The following is a 19,966-nucleotide window of genomic DNA, read 5'->3' as shown; positions in this document are numbered from 1 at the left end:
GTAACAGTCAAATGAAGAAGGGAGCCCCTTGAGCTTCTATTTCTATTCATCTTTTTACTTTTATTTTCAATGGAAATTTGTTGTCTTCGATCAATTTCTAAGCAATTTTGCTATTTCATTCCAGATGTTTCCTTTTGATTTAGTCAAAATTACATTATTAAGTCTTTTCAAAAATTAACTCAATCTTAATTAGAGTTGTTTTGTTAGTTTTTTTGTTGATGTTGATCCTCTTTCTTTCTCAGGTATCGTTCGTGTCCCGTATCCCTGTCGCCTTCCCAGCTGGTGATGCAATCTCTCTGAGCCACAGTGTGGTCATGTACGCTTGCAACAAAAACGTTGATCTGGCTATTCAACATGGCCGACAGCGGCCCCCCGGGAGCGCGATGCCTCAAAACAAATCTGCTCTAATAAGCTATGGAGGTCAAGGAAAAGTAGCACCCAGCAGCAGCCTTCGACTGAGCATTTTCACCCTCAACGTCCTCATGATCTCCAAACACGCCGACGGCTCTCTGAATCAGTGGGCCGTCAGCTTCGCGGAGGACTCTGCTTTCTCCACTGTGCTCAGTGTCTCTCACAAGTCACGGTACTGTGGCCACCGCTTCCACCTCAATGACCTGGCCTGTCACTCATTGCTCCCTCTGCTGCTCACCACGTCCCACCACAATGCCTTGAGGACGCCCGAAGCTGACAACATCATGGCTCCTCCAGGGTCCAGCTCCTCTGGCTTCTCACATTCCACATCTCTGGGCCGTGGGTCACGACCCAGCCGGATGTCCCTGGGAATGATTTCCCAAGATCCCAATGCTATCTACAGCGAGCTCATTTTATGGAGAGTGGACCCCGTCGGCCCACTTTCTTTGTCAGGGGGGGTCTCGGAGTTGGCTCGAATAAATTCTCTCCATGCATCAGCATTTGCCAATGTAGCCTGGCTGCCCACGCTCATTCCCAGCAGCTGTTTAGGTGAGAAAATGCTGATTGTTTCTGATTTGAACTTAATCACTATGGCAGTCTGATGTATTTTTTTCTTGTAATTGATTTCAGTATTCTGTATATATCACCACAGATGACATTACGCTTTGGTTGCTCCCTCTAGGTGCATACTGCAACTCTCCCAGCGCCTGCTTTGTGGCAAGTGATGGCCAGTCACTCAGGCTCTACCAGGCTGTTATTGAAGCGAAGAAACTCCTCAGTGAGCTCTCTAATCCTGAGATATCTGTAAGTGCCTGAAAAGCTGTCTCCGATCATGTTCTCTGCTGTGTAATAACCAGTTTGTTACACCTCTGCCACATCCTTCATTGTTTCATATTTTGAAACGATTGAGTAACAGCAAAAAATGTTCAGACTTTCCTGTGATCTTTGTATACAGCAAACTGACTAAACGACTGCAAACTTGTCAGTTTCAGTATTTTGAGTACATTTGATATTTAAATGAATTTATCTTTAATACCATTGAATTAATTAAATGTTTACATTTTTTGTAACTCTGATTTGCAGAAATATGTTGGGGAGGTGTTCAACATCATCAGTCAGCAGTCCACAGCAAAACCAGGCTGCATTATAGAGCTGGATGCCATTACTGACTTTGTAAGGATATTGGAAGATCAAGAGAACTGCACATAAACTCTCTTGTCTTGGAAATGTTCCCCTTCGATATCATTTATCTGTATTTTTATGTCTGAATCACATTAAAGCTCACTGTTCAATTTCTGACTTTCTATTGAGCGGAACATTCTCTGGCAACACTTGGTCGACCACGTAAAGACAAACACATCTTCCATTTGTTTCATGCCCTGAGGCAGTCTGTGTGTGCGCGCATTTGAATGTTTGTGCCCGACATTTAACGCATCCTGTGTCCGTGTGTGTTCTGCACGGTAGATGAAGCATTGCGTTCCATATACGAGTTGGTTTGATAATTTTTCTTTACAGCAAGGGAAGGAGATGCAGCTTCTGCATGTGTTTGAGGAGGATCTGATTCTTGGCCGTGAGAAATCCGAGAGCCTTCAGGAAGCACCTGATTCTCAGCGTAAGACATTTCTTTCCTATTGTAACTGTATGCTTTACCGTACTTGTATTTTTTTAGGTTAAATATTGCGTCATGAATATTCCATGTCGATGTGTGTTTCCATGCAGCCTTGAGCGAGTCGGCCTTCTCTGCAAGCTTTTTCCTGGTGGTGGTGGAACGGACCCCAACAGGTCGCTCATTCCTCCACATGTGGCATCTCCATCTTGCTGCTCGTCCTGTTACCATGGGTAAATACTGAGGAAGAATCTGACAAGATGGAGAAGTACTAGATAGTTGATATTACACATTGAGATTATGATACTGACAGTTTATCTATTTCAGTATGTCAAGTCTATTTTTCATTTGTGCTTCCTCTTTTGCTTTTCTATGTCGCACTTTATAATTATTGTCTGTATTGGTGTCAATGCTTTGATTTTCTGTAAAATGGAAAAAAAATCTATGAAAATATTAACATAAGGATTTGTTTTAATTGTTCAGGGTGTTGTAAAATAAGGACAAAAATGTAAAAACTACCTATATTCAAAGTTGTCAACACTTTTAACAGTTCCTCTTTTTGGCCGTGTCTTCTCAGAAGAGACGGTAATACAGAAGGAAACCAACTCATCTTCCCCTCTGAATGGCTCCCAGTTCATCTTTGAAACACTGAGTTCTCCAATCACCCAGAAGAGTAAACCCTGCACTTCCAATCTGCGGAGCGCCTGTCGTCTCAGCCTCACAACGCACCGGCTCTACAGCCAAGAGTTGGCTCTACCAGCGGGAGTGGAAGCCATCAGTGTTGCTCCCTCAGCAGGTGAAGGGCAGACAGCATGGTGCACATCCACACAATAACAGTACAAGAACGTTTCCTGATGTTGTGAGATGTGATTTACTGACAGCTATTGTATATATTGCCATGTCAGTTATTATTTTTATAACATTTGTCCACTTTTTAGCCAATGATGTAAAACACAGATTGATTTATTTCCGGTGAATGGCTAAATCTTTTAATGTAGTGTGCAGAAACAGAAGAGGTTAAGGTTTGTTTTTAACAAGAATGCAGAAGTTTTAAGTTCTGAGAAGGTTTTTTTTAAATCTCTGAAGAAGTAGTCGTCAGTTACAGTTAGACTTTCTGAAACGCTAACTTGTCCATAAGACTACAGTTTAAATAACATTTCACATTTGAGAAGAAAAGTGATGAGAATATAGCTTTATGTTAACAATAGCGTTTCTCATTCCAGGTCACTTGAGTGCATCATGTTCTTTGCCAGCTGGCCAGGTGCCTTACCTCCTTGCCACTTCATGTTCTGATGAAAAGGTGCGTTTCTGGAGGTGCAACGTAGTAACAACCGAACCATCCAATATGGACGACTTGGTGTACCAGTGGGAGGAGTGGCCTCTTCTGGTGGAGGAGAGGTTTCCCAATAGCAGCGCAGTCAGCGTGTCAGGTCACCCTGTAGAAGTGAGCTGCTGTCACACCGGACGTTTTGCTGTTGCCTACAGGCAGATGTCGAGCACACCTCTGAACTCAACACCTCAGGCAAACTCTCATGGACTGCTGACTTCTCCTCCTACCTCAGCATCCTCCCCACACGCACTCTACAACAGCACCAACGCCCGTGTGATGCCGACCCTGACTGTACAGCCGAGCCCATCTCTCCCTGTACTCTCAGCAAACAGCAGAGAACCACTGGTCCACATCGGGATCTTCCAGTGCGAGTCTACCGGTGGATCTCAGTGGATACTTGAGCAGACTATAGTCTTGGACACTCCGGATCCCATAGCTAATTACGCGGTCGGCAACACCACGACAGAATGTGCAAATATCTCAAGTAACACAGACTTCTGTATACCCAACGAGAACTGTCTTGGTTCGACGAGTAAGAGCCTGGTTCACCTGGACTGGGTCTCTCAAGAAGATGGTTCGCATGTTCTGACCATTGGTATTGGGACAAAGATTTATATGTACGGCCGCCTCTCTGGGAAGCCTCCAGAACTGGGTCTGTCATCTGATGCCAGCAAAGAACAAAGCTCATCTCGCCTGGTTCTGCTTCGATCAGTCAGTCTGGTCTCCTCCGTTGAAGGGTCTTTACCGATCCCTGTCTCGCTCTCCTGGGTACGAGATGGGATTCTGGTTGTGGGCATGGACTGTGAGATGCATGTCTACTCTCAGTGGCAGCCGCCAGCACCAACCAAACCCGCTGCCACCGTTGGCCAAGACACAGACATCAGCAGCAGCGTTTCCTCTATAATCTCCGCAGTCAGACAGTGTCAGGAAGAGGGTCTTAGCCCCGGGGCACCCAATTCATTGCTGGCCCCTCCAAAAAAGCTCCTAACAAGATCAATGATGAGCCTGGCTCAGAAACTCAGTGGGAAGAGAACGGTTTACGACCTCCCTTTTGAAATGGAAGATTCGGGGCTTTTCGAAGCAGCTCACCAACTCTTTCCCACTTTGCCCCAGTACCACCCCGTGCAGTTACTGGAGCTCATGGACCTCGGGAAGGTCAGTAAAATAAAATAAACATCTTTCACTTACATGCCAGTTAAATTTTTTCATCACCCAATGCTTTTTATTTACACAAATGCTTAAGCTGTAGTAAAGCTTGTGGTGTTTGCATGTTTCACCTGCCCTGTATTTATTTTGTAACACTGTCGTATGTGTTCAGGTTCATCGTGCCAAGGCTATCCTCTCCCACCTTGTGAAGTGCATCGCTGGAGAAATTGTGCCTCTTAAAGACAACACCAGCAATCCAGAGAAACGTGTGCGTTCTCGCACCATCAGTGCTGGAGGCAGCACAGCCAGGGACCGAAAGATGTTCAGCAAAGCCGAGAACTCAAGCTCCGACTACACTGAGATAAGCTCCATCCCTCCCATGCCTCTGTACGCCCTTCTGGCAGCTGATGAGGATACACCAAAACCTGGTGGGTGTACAGCATGTGGTGAAAGAACAAATACTTCCAGTATTGAATAAAACATTAGTACTGATTCGGTCGTACCTGTAGGCCAAAGAAAGGTGCTGGAAAAAGTGACTGCATAAACTGAACTGTCTGAAGGATGGATGTTTCCTTTCATAAATTGCAAATATTTTTAAAAAATGACTTCTATATTTCAAATATTCTGTTGAAATACACTTTTGCAAAAGTTATCATGTGAAAGTATCTTCACCATGGAAACAAACCTAGAAGATGTTTTGTTTGTTTGTTTTTCGTGGCTGTTTTTGCTTCTTGATTTCTCTTAAACTTCACCAGAGCATAGCAGTGATATTCCTATAATTTTGAATCATTTGTAGCATTCATCTTCACCCTGCTTGAAAAGATTTCCCTTGCTGATCTCATACCTTCCTTACACAACATAAACCTAAAATGAATTGTATGTGATTCTCCGCGTAACCTCATAAAACATCTCGCAGACTCGTCAAATAACTCATGGTACGGTTGATGTTGTTGAATTCAAACTGAAGGTGGCCCCTTTTTAACATTTGTGTATCTTTGACATGCAGTTACTTTTTTTTTTTTTTTTTTAGCTGCGCTGCCTTACAATTGAAGAATATCCGTCACTTCTTGCTTTTGGGATTTTTACACTGTTGAGAAGAATGAAAGCAGAAACATGTACACTGTAAAAAGTGTCCAACACTTGGATATTTTGATTTAATCTGCCGTCTCCTCTGCAGGGGAGAGTTTTTCTTAGGGTTTGTTACGGAATTCTTGTCGTGTGTAATTTAGCTCTGTTGTGTGCCTCTCTGCAGATAAAGTGGGCAGTGTGAGCGGAGACAGTGGGCATGGTTCCAGCCACACTGATGCTTACGATGAGCTGTTTCACACACCCAGCACAGTGGACCTGGACCCTCTTGAATGTGATCAAGAGGAAACGGGGAACAAGGTCAGATGTCATTCACACCCACATCTTAAAATGATTGTAATCAGAAGATCTTGAGTTTGGTTTGATCCATTTTGTCAACGCTGCATACGTTGCAGCTTAAAACTCAGTACTCTGTAGCACCGGAATAACAACGGAATGTTGAAAAATGTTTTTCGTATTGCAATGTGAACTTTATTCACCGTCTCTCTCATTGGCTTTTTGTAGATCATTGACCTGTCGCAGTACAGCCCCACTTACTTTGGCCCAGAACATGCCCAGGTTCTGTCCAGTCACCTCCTCCACTCCAGCCTGCCAGGATTAACTCGTATGGAGCAAATGTCTCTCATGGCGTTGGCTGACACCATCGCCACCACAAGCACAGACCTCAAGGACAGCCAGGGCAAGAGCAAAGGTACCGCAGAAACACCATGCTCTGTCCAAACATTATAAAATGTGCATGAGGTTTTTGTTCTGTCTTAATATATCGTCACACTGTCATTCACTCTGCAGGGGGAGAAACGCTGGATGAGTGTGGTTTGAAGTTCCTGCTGGCTGTCAGACTTCATACCTTCCTGTCAACTTCGCTGCCTCCAGCACACAGAGTACAGCTGCTACGCCAAGGTATGCTGCTGCTGCTGTTGTTGTTTTCAAAGTGTTTTGATGATTTTTCATAATTGGTACACATGGGACAGGTCACATCATAACTAATTGTGGCACCCTTCAGGTTCATATAAGCTAATACTAATCTTGTTTTACTGCCTTGTTCTGTGAGGTGTGATTTCCAATTCTCCCTCAAAGATGCCTGCACTGTCCACTGGTTTGATGGGACAATAACTCTACAGAGTCCCTATAATGTTTGTGCCACTAAGCAAAGCGATCAAAATAAACGCTATTCATCTTCCTTAATCACTGTAGTGAAGTTACCTTTGAGCAATGACTGCTCTCCTGGAGCTCTTCAACAAGCAGCTGCACAACACTCATCGCTGTTAGAGGAAACTCACAGCTTGCAGTGTTTACCTCTACGAGACTCATATTTACCCTCGACAATGACGTCTTGTCCTACTGCCCATGTGAAATCATTTTTAATCTCACCGTGTGGGTCAATGGAGTTCTGGATTTCTTTCCACAGGCCTGTCGACTTGTCATTACGCCTGGGCCTTCCACTCTGAGGCAGAGGAGGAGCTCCTGCACATGCTGCCCGCCCTGCAGAAAGGCGAGCCCACCTGGCCGGAGCTGCGCTCCATGGGCGTGGGCTGGTGGCTGCGCAGCACCAACAAGCTTCGCCGTTGTATAGAGAAGGTAAGCAACTTCTAAGGACGCCGCTTGTCATCATCCACTTGGCTGTTTGTAAAATCATACACCGACGACGTAAAAACGGCAAGCATTTGTCTGAACCGTGTGTAATGTGAGCGCGATATGATAGCAATGATGCAATTAGAAGTGTGAAATGTTCTCACCTTTGTGAAACCTCAGTGTTTGCAGAGGTTGTTCCAAAATACAGTATTTCGACCAAGCACGAACAACTCTGAAAAGCTACCACTTGTTCTGCGGGAAATGCCGTATAGGCGAGGGAGCTGTAGTGTTAGCTGAGTGCATTTCTCCCCTTCTGTTTTTGTCAGGTTGCCAAGGCTTCTTTTCAGAGAAACAATGATCCTCTGGATGCAGCTATATTTTACCTTGCGCTGAAAAAGAAGGCAGTGGTTTGGGGATTGTACAGGTAGGCAGACATATTTTGCATATGAAATACTGAAGAACCTGGGTAGCTCCAGTCATCACAATATGTGCCCCCACGCTTACTTCTGCCATATCACTGAAGATCAGTGACATTTATATTGTTGTTTTGAGTCGGAAACATTATTCTCTGCAGGTCTCAGAAGAATGCTAAAATGACAGATTTCTTCCACAACAACTTCAGCGAAGACCGGTGGAGGAAAGCAGCTCTGAAAAATGCCTTTTCTCTGCTGGGGAAGCAGCGTTTCCAACACTCGGCAGCCTTTTTCCTTCTAGCCGGCTCCCTGAAGGATGCTGTTGAGGCAAGTGGAAAATAGACTTCGAGGCAGTATCTCGGAGAAGCACTTGTTCCTTCTACTGCACTGCCGCTTCCCAACCTGCTAACACCAAATTAGAAACCTTGTTCGCAGTCTGTTGCTTCTCATTTTCATTTACAAACTATCTTTGTCATATTTTTGTTTTTTGCAAGGCAATTCAAGGGCAGTGATTCATGATTTAGCAAGAAGCAGAGAACATATATTCAGAGGAACAGACCTACAACAGTAGTTCTATTGTCTTTTCATTATTAAAACAATTCCCTTCATTGTCATAGATAATGTCTTTGTCAGAAGCTTTTAGTTCAGTTCACTGAAGAATTATTGATGTGAATAGCTGACCCCTGGGTGGTGCTGTCTTTCCTACATTTTGTGGTATTTTTTTTCCCACTTATGTGCCATCACACTCATAAACCAGCGTCATGTCGCTTTTGTCAAAGTAAAAGGAACACTCTACTTCATCCCTAATGCCCTGTGCTATAATCTATCACACTTGGAAGAAATAAAAATGTACAACTCAATATCAGAAGAGGTGCTTCTGGTCATCTCGATTGTTTAACCTTCCATTCATCAGGGTTGTTTTTGCTTGGAAAACCCCTGAAGCAATGAGTCACCTTATTTCATCTGCATGAGTAACTGGAACAGAGCATTTTATGGAAATGAGTGTCACCCGGCAAAGGACTATCATTGACTTTGCTCAGCCTCTCTGGCTGCGAGGGGGTCTCATTGAAATTCACCTCATACCTTTTGCAGTTTGGAGCAACCACAACAACTTCAACTATCCACACACATTTAGTTTTCTTTTCTTTAAGCACAGGTTTCTATTTTTGTATTTTTGGCCCTTTCCTTTCCCTGTTCATAGACGCAACAAACATGAAAGCTGTAACTTAAGAGGATTATGTTCAACCGGATCACTGTGCATCCACAATATACATGATTCTTCCTTATTATGTCATATCCCATTCAGCTCTGTTCCAGAGAACCTTATGAAATGCTAATCGACTGAATTATTTCTCAGGTGTGTTTAGAGAAAATGCAGGACCTGCAGCTGGCCTTGGTCATCTCCAGATTGTATGAGTCAGAGTTTGAGACGTCATCCACCTACAAAAAGATCCTCCAGAGACACGTTTTGGGACATGACAAACAGGTGCACAGATTTTTATTTCTTTGTTGCCTGCATTGGGGGAAAAAATATGCATATTTTCATTTAGGCTTTGTTTTTTTTGTTTTTTTACTTCTATTTTTTAGATTTAGCATTCAATCTACCATTATTTGATTTTGATGTTTTGCAGAAAACCAAACGGCTCATTGTAATTTGTATGTATTTCAGATTGTGGCTCACCCGGACCCGTTCCTGCGGAGCATGGCTCACTGGGTCCTGGAGGACTACAGCAGAGCTTTGGACACTCTGCTCATGCACTCGAACAGCAGCAGCTCTGGCTTCATGGAGAACAAATCTGACAGTACGTCAGCTGGTGCTGATCTATTATGCTCTTTATCAGTTTTCTCAGACTCTTTCAACCATTTCTGCCTTTTTTACTATTTGGTCCAAACCAACCTTGAATTTGTGGCTTATTTCCCTGAATTCTGTTGCAGGGTTTTTAATTGCTATTTTAGTTTAGTTTTTTTTTTAAAGACATTTTAAACTACTGCTTCACAAATATAGTTGCTATGATGAGCACACTGTAAATTTCAAATACTGCTGCCATTATGTCGGTTCTTCACTTCATGTTTATTATATTATAATTTAAACATGGGCTTCAATACGACTGCAAAATATACTTGAGGATTATTGTAGTTCTCAAACCAGAGTATGACATCACTTTGAGGATGATGATTTCATGTTGGTTCACTGAGAAAGTGAGTGTACAGAGAGGACTGACCTTTTTTGGTTTTGCAAAGCATTTCTCCCCATTTATAATTTTTTTCAAATTATGGAAATGTTATTGCTGTTTCCCCTGCTGAAATACCAACCGAATCGCTGTGATTACATTTTGGGTGATTTTACACACATGAAATGTGATTCATGGTTGGAAATAATTACTTTGACAAAATAAGTGGGGGGCAATTTTCATGTTATGATAAATTAATTGAGCTAGAATTGGCTTTGGGTAGTTAAATACTAGAAAATAAAATTCCATAAAAAAATTCTTGAAAAATACTTGGATACAATGGACACAGTCAAATACAACTTCCATCCATCTGGTTATGTGTGAAGGCTGAGTACACCTGAGACAGGGCACCAAAGTATCACAGGCCAATCACGCTGAGACACACACACACAATGTAGAGTAATCAAATGCAATTTAACAGGTAAAAGCGGTTACTATTCTTTACTGCCTTTGTTTGAGCAGTCATATTTTGACAGTATGGGTTCAGGTCCTGTGTTTTTATGAACAGCATTGCAAGCATTTTCGTGCCCTTCAGTTAAATGTAATTGCTTTGCGCATTGCACTGAACAGAAAACATCATCTAATCAGAGGAAATATACAGGGCAGGTCCGAACAATGGACATAGAATTTAGTTTAGATGAAGCATTCTTGATTTAAAAATGGAAGCGTTTCCACATAAACGGTATGACATGAGCTTTAAAGATTGTGATTTTCAGTATACTGGTGGAGAAGTGAACACTTAAGGGAAGTGAGTAACGAATCCTTTTTTGTTGCACAAGAAAGATGTGCAGACCTTCATGTCCTCAAGTTTCATTACGAGTTGTGAGGCTGTTCGACATTTCAAAACCTTAGTTTAAAAAAACCCACAAAAAAAACCGGACTGAACTTGATCCTTCAGCTTTTTACCCATCATTCTTTCTCAATAAAGTGTTTTTGAACATCTTGCTCCCACCATTTTCCACAATTAAGTGTCAACACAATTCAGTTTGTCATTTATAAATCCTCTCAAAATTGCAGGCCTCCACTCAGACTAGTTCTAGCTCTGTTTGGGTTGCGGATCCTTTAATACAGCTTTTCATTTTAGATGCTATGGTCAAAGTAACAGTGGCATCTTTTTTTTTTGTTCTTTTGCTACAAGCACTCTCAAAAGACAATTTTCTGACTCGTATCTTTGACAGGTTCCTGTTCCGTGTCTACGTGTAACCCCGAGGTTTTCAACTTTTACACGTACCTCCGCACCCACCCACTCCTCCTCCGCCGGCATTTTGGCTCTTCTGACAAGGCCAAAGTTGGCCTGACTGCCGAGGGCCGCAGAGCCGACTCCATTAGCCTGGATGAGAGGAGACTGTTTTTCACGGCTGCCTATGCTCACCTGCACGCGGGGTGTCCAATGCTCGCACTGGAAGTCCTCTCCAAGATGCCCAAAGTCCACAAACATTCCAACCATCTCAATCAGGAGGACACGGGCATCACTGCCGAGCTCAGTGGTCAGACCTCGGACCCAGACTGGTCACAGCCGGCTCTCAATGGCTTTGAGTCAGATGGGAACAGCTTGTCCAACAGTCAGTCAGACTCTGTGTTAAGTTTTGATTGGAGCCAGCCGTCCCTCACCCTTCCTGATGAGCCCCTGGACCTGAAGTGGGACAGTGACAAAGAAGACGAAGGTGATGATGCAGAAGAAGAAGAGGAAGACGAAGAAGAAGTTGCTAAAAATGACATGGGTGGTAAAACAGCGGACAGCAGCAGTATGCTTCAGGACATGGAAACGGCGACTGCAGAGGACGGCGAGGACAGCAACGACTTCATTGCACCTTCTGAAGACGTCTTGGTGACCCAGCTGAAGTTTGCAGCCTGCTTAAAGATAATGACCAACGAGCTCAGGACGCTGTCCACGGGATACGAGCTCGATGGAGGGAAGCTACGTTACCAGCTCTACCACTGGTTAGAAAGAGAGGTACAAATTCAGCTATCTTTTTCTTCTTTTTTTTTTTTTTAAAGGATAAGGTGCACTGTACAGTGTGCACTTTCAGCTAATTCAGTATCATAATTCAAACATGCATGTCTTCAGATTGTGTGCACAGTGAGAACTTTCAAACGCCACACAAAATGGACCCTGAATAAAACCAGGGTTGAACACTCACCCACTGTGTGACCAAAATGTACACTGAATGTCATATAGAAACAGAAATGGCATCCCGGGGCTCAAAAATATGTTAATTGCATGCAAACGTTGCTCTGCACTTGAAAATTATTCCAGCTGCAGAGATGCATCCACTCAAAACTTTCCTAACTTGCGTCACTCCCACACACCTTGGCAGCCTTCATGTTTAAACATCACTGTGCACTGTCCGTGCATACAAACATCATAAGATTATTCTTTTTTTTTTTTTCATCTCCTCTTGTGATTGGGGAAAAATGCTGTTCGGACTCCCACTCAGAGATGACTCTTTTGATGAATACATTTTGAGATAAGATTCAGTGCTTTTCCCCCAGGTGGTGGCTCTCCAGCACTGCTGCAGCTATAAGCCCTGTCTGCCAGAACTCTCTGTCCACGGCGATGCACCTGCTTCTGGGTTGGTGGAGGAGGACCAGGTGGGTGAAGATGGCCGCCTTTAGATTCGTCAGGAGCTAGTACAATCTGAAATTAGTGTAATGAAGCGTTAAATGAAAGCACAATGTTCAATTAGGCTATCTGGGAGGAAAAATGTTATCCTCCCATTTTTGTCCTGGATTTCATTTGCGGTGCAAAAACCCTTTTAACTTGCTGTATTATATCATGCTCTGCATGTTCAAATTACTAGTGAACTATACCAATTAGTTTGCCAGCCTACAAATGGTTGTTTTTAAGCATTTTTCTTTAAACGTGGGCTGAATTGGTAAGTTTGGCAGAATAAAAGCATTCCATGAAATTATTAAAACCAAACTGTTTTCCCAGCCGGGGAGCCCCCACGGCGAAGGTCAGAGGAGAAGGAGACACTGGCTGCAGAGTAATCAGCCCTTACTGAGGATGTTTTTAAGCTACTGCAGCTTGCATGGTTCTCACGGAGGAGGCCTGGCGTCGGTACGAATGGAGCTCATTCTGCTGCTTCAGGAATCCCACCAGGTAATTAAAACATGCTGAGAAGCAGAGCATGACACCCTTCTCTTTTTAGCTGCCCCCTATGAAAAACTAAACAAAGTTGATGATGTTGTGATTAAAGGTTTTTCTTTATTGTTTTAACAATTGCTGGGCACTTTGTTGATTAATGCTTGATTATAATTCTGTATAATAATTTCATTTAATAATACTGTAGTTTCTTTCTTTGATATATTAGTAAAAGTGTTTTTTTTAAGTAAACAAAATCATTAAATGTTATCAAGTGAGAGAATGAAGAATGAAGTCTTTACAACTTTATTTCCCCACAGTATTTTGCCGTCAGTGTTTCCCTGATTTCAAATATTGTTTTAACTCACAATGAGCACTTGTCGTGCCCTCGTATGTCATGATGACTGTATTTTCAGTCTTCAGCAGTGAAAAGTAGACATATTGTTTGACAATGGCGATACAAATGAGCGTTGCTTATAATATCTGTTGGTAATTGCTGAAACCTTATCAGATGCTGATTATATCTGTCAAAACAAATTAAATGTGACATTAATGATTAAAATAGTAATTGATTCTATTTGGATAAGAACATCACATGCAACCTGGACAGAATAAATGTTTGTGCAACAGAAAAGACTGGAATGTAATAACCGTTGGCTGCAAGGAAAAAAGTGAGATCGTGCTGGCGTGTGGAGCTTCCACGTTATTTAGCTGCTCTCACATTCTCTTTGAACGGTAGGATAGTGAGCAGATGAGCAGCAATGTATGCATGAGAGGCCAATATGAAGCCATTTGAATAGCTTGTGTTAATGCAAGCCCATTCCCAAGACACACACACACACACACACACACACACACACACACACACACACACACACACACACACACACACACACACACACACACACACACACACACACACACACACACACACACACACACACACACACACGTCGTCTGTCCCAGAACAATATGCACTGGCTATTATCTGCTCAGCAGCAATGCGCTGACAGATTTAAGGGGGGCTGACTAAGGCTAAGTCAAATTGTAGAAGGTAAACAACTCGTTGAGTTGACACGGGAGCAGCACTTCTGAATGTTACCGCGCTGGATGGGCACTGGGAGTGTTTTTCAGTCAACCACTTTGATTTTTAAGTAAAGTAAATAATTTGGGGGGGGGGGGGGTTGCTTCCAGTTTTTGTCCCACGGCTGTCATATTCCTTCGTTGTTGTCGAGTAAATTTCTGTATCTCGCTTTGTCTCGACTTTAGTCGGTGTGTAGATCCTCTTTGAAGGAGGTTACTGACAAGTGAACGTGATTGATCAAAGGTGATTAACATGAGCCTGCTGTGGTATCCACTGGGAGGCATCTTTGGGAATCTGATTAACACACACAAAACCAGTTGCCCCTACACTGTCAACGTGTTGCTCTTGAACTGCCATTCACGCACGCACTGGAAAAACGTACGCAGAAATCATCCATGGCATTTCCAGCAGTTGGCTCATCTTGTCTTTATTACAACTCGGGTAACGGCTGGCGTCTCTGCAATTCAAGGCAGTAACTTTCAGTTCCCAGCTCTCTTTGTACGCTTTCTCTCTTTTACCCTCTAAAAAAAGATAGTTGACTATTTCTGCATTCATTTTTAGGTTTTGTTTTTCAAAGTGTGACATTTGAAATATGTCTTTCTCCGGGTGTATGTGTCGGCGTTAAATCTGCCGTAATGATCTCGCCGTGCCCCCTATCTGGTTTGTGCTCACAGGATGACTCCACTCAGTCTGCAGTGACGCTGAGCTCCCAGTCCTCCTCCATCCCTCTCCTGATGGCCTGTACAGCCAGCGTGAAAACCGTGGTGGCCAATCCCATGGTCTACCTCACCAATCTCACCCACGACATCTTGCAAACCATCAATGCACTCGACTCTCCCCCACACCCAGACTTCGTTAACAACGAGGTGAGGCAGTCTTTCAACTGCATGGTCATGTCGCTGGAAGAGCTTTGATTTAATTTTATTGGGAGAGTCATTCAAGGAGACAAGGTAACCTTCTGCAGTGTCGATTAGCGACGACATCTACAGACAAGTTTGTCAAGCAAAAGCCTGCACTGTCGTGAGCACACATTTATACATCAGTTTGAATTAAACGTATACGTTTTCTAGCTAATTTTGCAGACAATATGCAACGTCAATGTTTATCTATCGGACAGATTCATGCAAGTTGAATATTTGCTTGACTTTTGCCTCGGCTTAACTTCTCAGTAGAGTCTGATATGAGTCAACAAAATCGTGAGGCTTTTCACCGTCAATCAAAAAATGCTGGAGAGCTGAACAAAGCTGCTGTGTACTACAAAAACAACCCTCATTAAACTAAATTGTTTTATGCTTTTTCCAGATCTCCGTGATGCACACATTGGCTGCGTCCTTGTCCGCCTGCATATATCAGTGTCTGTGCGATGGACACACCTACAGGTGATTGTTGCATTTATCTATGTTTTTTTGTTGGTAACAAAGTACACTGCCATGTTATGACTTTTTAAGCTTTTTTTTTTAATATATATATATAACAATTTGAAAATCAAAGAAAATCCCTGGGATCCTAACTTTTTTTTTTTTTTTTTTTATTCAAGAAAAAAAATCTATGAACTGATTCAAAATGGTTTTAGCTCATTGTAGGGGATTTTCCACCACATTCTATTAATGCAGATTATTAACCTGTCAAGTTTAATTTAATTTAAGGCTTCTATTTTTTTTCTTTTTCCTTCTTGTGAATCAAAGCCAAAATACTCGTAACAACATATTTTAATGGTGTCCTCCGCTTCCCCAATGTGTGTGTGCTTGTCAGGGTTCTTTGGCTTATTGGAGCAGAATAATAAGAAATAATAGGGAAGGGACACAACTACTGGTACTTAAGCCTACTTTCAAATGAAAATGTAGTGCACACATAGAGTTCAAGTCGAAAAACAAATATAACACCAGAAAACAGGCAGAACATTTTCTTTTTTGAGGTGATCTCGGCCTGTTCTTACTTCTGGCTTTGCAATGTGCTATAGTGTTTACGACATAAGGCATAAAGAAAGAAGTGTTGCATGTATCTAGAGCAGAAATGTGACAGTCACTTGTCTGTTCTGATCATGTTGAGAATGAATTATGAAAGCTGGCAGGCTGCAGTTTGTCATTCCTATTGTAAATACTTAATCAGATTTTTGGTTTTGACAGATGGGACTAACATTGTTTATTTAAGACTCTCATGTAGCATATCTCCCAATCACTTTGACAACAACCCGGTAGGATTCAAACTTTGGGTTGATGAATAAACGCGCGTGTGTGTGTGTGTGTGTGATTACGGGATTCTTTCTGAGAAGAACACATTTGACTTACAGCTGTGCTGCTCTGTGGTTTCCTGTCATAGTTCTGCCAGATTGTTTGATGACGTCCCGAATTATTTGAACTAATGCTTCACCAAACTGGGACCTTAAGCCACAGAGCTGCCGTCACAGAGGGCAGAATTGCTTGTATCAGTTAAATTATTCGATGAAGAGGAGGAGTTTTCTCCTTTTGTTTTCCTTTTTTTTTTGTTTCCTGAATAGGAGCAAAAACATTCATCATTCTTTCAGGGCAACTTCTCCGACCTTGGTATATCAGACTTCATTGAAATCTTAAGTGATACGATCAAATGAGGAATTGCTGTTGCATCTTCTCATCAACACACGCACACAATTATCACACTGTTTGAAGCAGAGGAGTCTAGCTAAATTAGCTGGGCTATTTCTAAATTAGCACCGTCTTTGTTATGCTAATTACCATATAAACTCTCCTGGTGTGTCGCTACTGAGGTTTGATGAAATGTCCCTTCTATTTTTTTTTCTCTGTCCTGAGCAAGTGTAAGAGTGATTTTTTATTTATTTTTTTTAATAGATGTTTCATGGATGTAGGTTTCAGAAAGTGAGTTGTCAAGTAGATGATATCTTTATTAATCTTTGGCTCTTTGTTCCTACAATCATCACATTACAGATGTGTAATTTATGTATCTATTATCGACTCAATATTTTTAATGCTCGTCGGATTATCTGCCTGCACTCGTATATTAATTGTGTCTTCATCACTGTAGGGATGTGATTGCTCCTCCCTCCACTGAATGACGTTCTCGTCACCTTTTCAATTCTTTTTGATGAAAATCTAATTGGTTTACTTCACAGAAGCTGAAAAGAGGCTCTTACTAAGTGTTAGGTAATAAACTCTCTGGAGGGTTAAGCTTTCCACATTTTCTGTTAAAAAATAAATAAAAAGTAAAGTTTCTCCCCAACATTCATCTTTTTTTTTTTTCTTCTCCAAAAGCCACTTGATGTAAGCGCTTGATGTTTTCTTCATCAGGAAGCTCAATTACCAAACAGAATAGTTAAGACAGACGACCTCAGTTTTTCACCACCTTGCAAAACAGCTAAGAATTCACGACCAAGTTAAGTTTAAAGTGGGAAAAACAATTTGGTATTATGTATTTACAGCTACCCTACATTTTAGCATTTCTCTTTTCAGCACTGCGTTTCATGTTTAATGTAAATGTTTTTGCTTGGTGTTGTCGTACCAACTCTGTGGGACTCGTTTCTCCCTCAGCCACGTGAACGATTTCACTGGCACCGTGTATCAGAGCGTGTTGCTCTCGCAGAAGCAGCCGCTCCGCACCGTCAGCATGGACGAGTCGGTTCAGCCCAACACTTCTCCGGCACAGTGGCCAGGTAAATCAAGTCGAAACAAACTCATTTTTCAGTGATTCAAAAGGAACATCTTCTTCTCCATGACACCACTTAAAGTTATTATGCCTTTGGTTTTCAGTTTAAAGCTCATTTGAAGATGGAAACATCATTTCAAATACTGTATTGGTCCGATTGAAAGATATCCCTGATCGCAAGGCCGCATTATTTCACAATAATGAAATAAATTGATAAAGAATTTTTAAAGAACTTTTTTTTTATTAGCAAGAAACTTTTTTCTTGCTAATATAAATGCATTCATTCACTGCCAATAATACAGGAACCACAATTTACTGAGTCTAAGATGAAAGGGAATTCTTCGTGAGCATCAATTGCCAAATTAAGAAACGGTTCTTCTTCGTGATCTTGACGACCGACCACCTGTATTATGAGTAGAAATTCCTTACCTGGTGCTTGTATTTGTCATGCACTTTGGGGCAGGCCATAATGTAATCCAAGTAGCTCTGGTTAAGGCTCACTGTTTTGGTACAGTAGTACCATAACATTTATAGGACATAAAACCTTGGCTATTGAACATGTAAAACCTTAATGGATGTTTAAAGGTTTGGTTACTTTAATATGTTTGTCACTTTATAAACTCACAAATAAATAACATGTCATTTACATACCTCAAAACCAGTTTCAAATGGATACAAATCTCAGATATTCATATTTTTGGGTCTAATCTTCACACGGCATATATAGATTTTTGTGACATGTTATAAGTTAGCTTCATTCTGTACATCTTTGAGCAAAATGACCCTAGTATAAATCAAAGGATTTGCAAATTTTACTTGGACTAGCTTTATATTCATTGCAAGTACTTTTTGCGAAAAGAAATGCATCAAATGGGTGTAAAACAACAGCGTTTATGCTTTCGTGAAAAATGAAAACCAGCAAAATCAGTCATTGTTTTACAAAATCCTGAAATCCTACATGCATCTCATGTCATCATTCAGCACAAGGTATGCACATGGTGTAGTGTTTAATTGACCTTTTTATCAATATTTATTTGAAAGAAACAATAATAAATGCTAAAACTGCGAGATAATGCCACTGACCTGCTAAAGGGTTAAACAGCCATGTCACCATAGCGTTTAAACAGTGCACACACACTTTCATCCCAACGGGGCCCTCTCAGGCATAACCAGAACAAAGACGGCGTGAGTTGTGCAGCAGCATGGGCATCATGGGAGTTGTTGTCTTTACTTGTGCAGTTGGCACGTGGGTAAAGTTTGCCTTCAGGGCTTCCACTGAGAAAGCCTTCTTAACAGAAACTCAGCCCCTGTCATCTTTCCCTTTACCATAATTCTGTGTGGCAGAAGGCCTCGCAGGCAAACGTCTCAGAGAAATGTGCATTTGCACTTTATGTGGGCAGCTTCGGTGACAGAACGCACATCAGACGGCAATGAATAATCACACTCTGTCACAAGTCTGCAGCACAAACAAGAGCAGAGTGGCTTGTTGCGCGGCCTTTAAGTGGTTAAATTCAAAGTACCAGAAATAGAGATTGTAATCATCGGACCAATAATAGACTTAATCATGTTCGTTATTTTATAGCAGGAATGTTGCAAATCAAACCATTAAGTCGCTGCACTTCAGAGACTTTACATCAGCGGGATTGGTCATGTGGGATCAGTTCAAATAATTCATCTTGCCTGTGGTTGTTGTCATGGTAATATCATCTGGGTCTTTATGTGTGTTTACGTTTCATAGTACGAAATAACAGACGGCATTCATTTTCTGAACTTGTTTACCCAAAGAAAATGTTACCACAGTACCATTACATAATTTGGAGTCCGACAGTATTTTTCCATGTTAAATCTTTAACTGCTTTCCTGAATGACCGAGGTCTGTCTTTTGCTTCCCCCCACCCCCCCTATCAGGTATTGCCTCTCTGATCCGCCTGTTGAGCTCAGCAGGTGAGGAGAGCCAGCCCGGCTTAGCCGTGCTGCTGTGCGAGACCCTGACTGCCGTCTTCCTCAGTTTGTTTGTTCACGGATTGGCCACTCACTCCAGCAACGAGCTGTTTCGCATCGTGGCCCACCCCCTCAACAGCAAGCTCTGGGTGACGGTGTTTGGCGGAGGCGCCCGCACGCCTGTCATGTCGAAACCAAACAGTCCGACAAGAACACCCCCACCAGGTGCTTATTGTAGATTTTGTCGGGGGGGGGGGGGGTTTGTGCCTGTGGCTTTTTTTTTTTTTTTTTGGACATGACCCAAATCAAATTAGTCCTGCTAAATTGAGTTGAATCCCATCTGTACACCATAGTGAAGTCATTAACCTGAAATGTGACAGCTGTTAACCTCACACACTGTCTGTGCTGCTCTCTAATGACTGGCA

General features: G+C 42.1%; 1 protein-coding gene across 2 annotated transcripts in view; it reads left to right on the top strand.

The window, feature by feature from the left end:
* The window catches only part of dmxl1 (Dmx like 1), a 53,623-nt gene that overhangs the window by 19,207 nt on the left and 14,450 nt on the right, over window positions 1-19,966 (top strand). For both annotated transcript variants that reach the window (XM_080499280.1, XM_080499279.1), the window contains exons 13-35: window positions 243-960; window positions 1,094-1,215; window positions 1,495-1,584; window positions 1,927-2,023; window positions 2,131-2,250; window positions 2,595-2,813; window positions 3,241-4,502; window positions 4,666-4,921; window positions 5,746-5,879; window positions 6,084-6,270; window positions 6,369-6,479; window positions 6,988-7,157; window positions 7,478-7,575; window positions 7,726-7,891; window positions 8,922-9,050; window positions 9,234-9,366; window positions 10,974-11,749; window positions 12,289-12,387; window positions 12,731-12,898; window positions 14,639-14,830; window positions 15,267-15,343; window positions 17,486-17,607; window positions 19,509-19,766. In XM_080499280.1, coding sequence (XP_080355406.1) covers window positions 243-960; window positions 1,094-1,215; window positions 1,495-1,584; window positions 1,927-2,023; window positions 2,131-2,250; window positions 2,595-2,813; window positions 3,241-4,502; window positions 4,666-4,921; window positions 5,746-5,879; window positions 6,084-6,270; window positions 6,369-6,479; window positions 6,988-7,157; window positions 7,478-7,575; window positions 7,726-7,891; window positions 8,922-9,050; window positions 9,234-9,366; window positions 10,974-11,749; window positions 12,289-12,387; window positions 12,731-12,898; window positions 14,639-14,830; window positions 15,267-15,343; window positions 17,486-17,607; window positions 19,509-19,766 — 5,704 coding nt within the window. The remainder of the gene's footprint in view (window positions 1-242; window positions 961-1,093; window positions 1,216-1,494; window positions 1,585-1,926; window positions 2,024-2,130; window positions 2,251-2,594; window positions 2,814-3,240; window positions 4,503-4,665; window positions 4,922-5,745; window positions 5,880-6,083; window positions 6,271-6,368; window positions 6,480-6,987; window positions 7,158-7,477; window positions 7,576-7,725; window positions 7,892-8,921; window positions 9,051-9,233; window positions 9,367-10,973; window positions 11,750-12,288; window positions 12,388-12,730; window positions 12,899-14,638; window positions 14,831-15,266; window positions 15,344-17,485; window positions 17,608-19,508; window positions 19,767-19,966) is intronic.

Source organism: Blennius ocellaris (genome assembly GCF_963422515.1).
Source record: "Blennius ocellaris genome assembly, chromosome: 7".
NCBI classification, from domain to species: domain Eukaryota; kingdom Metazoa; phylum Chordata; class Actinopteri; order Blenniiformes; family Blenniidae; genus Blennius; species Blennius ocellaris.
The sequence above is the reverse complement of the archived record's forward strand: the minus strand, read 5'-3'. Positions and strand labels throughout refer to the sequence as shown.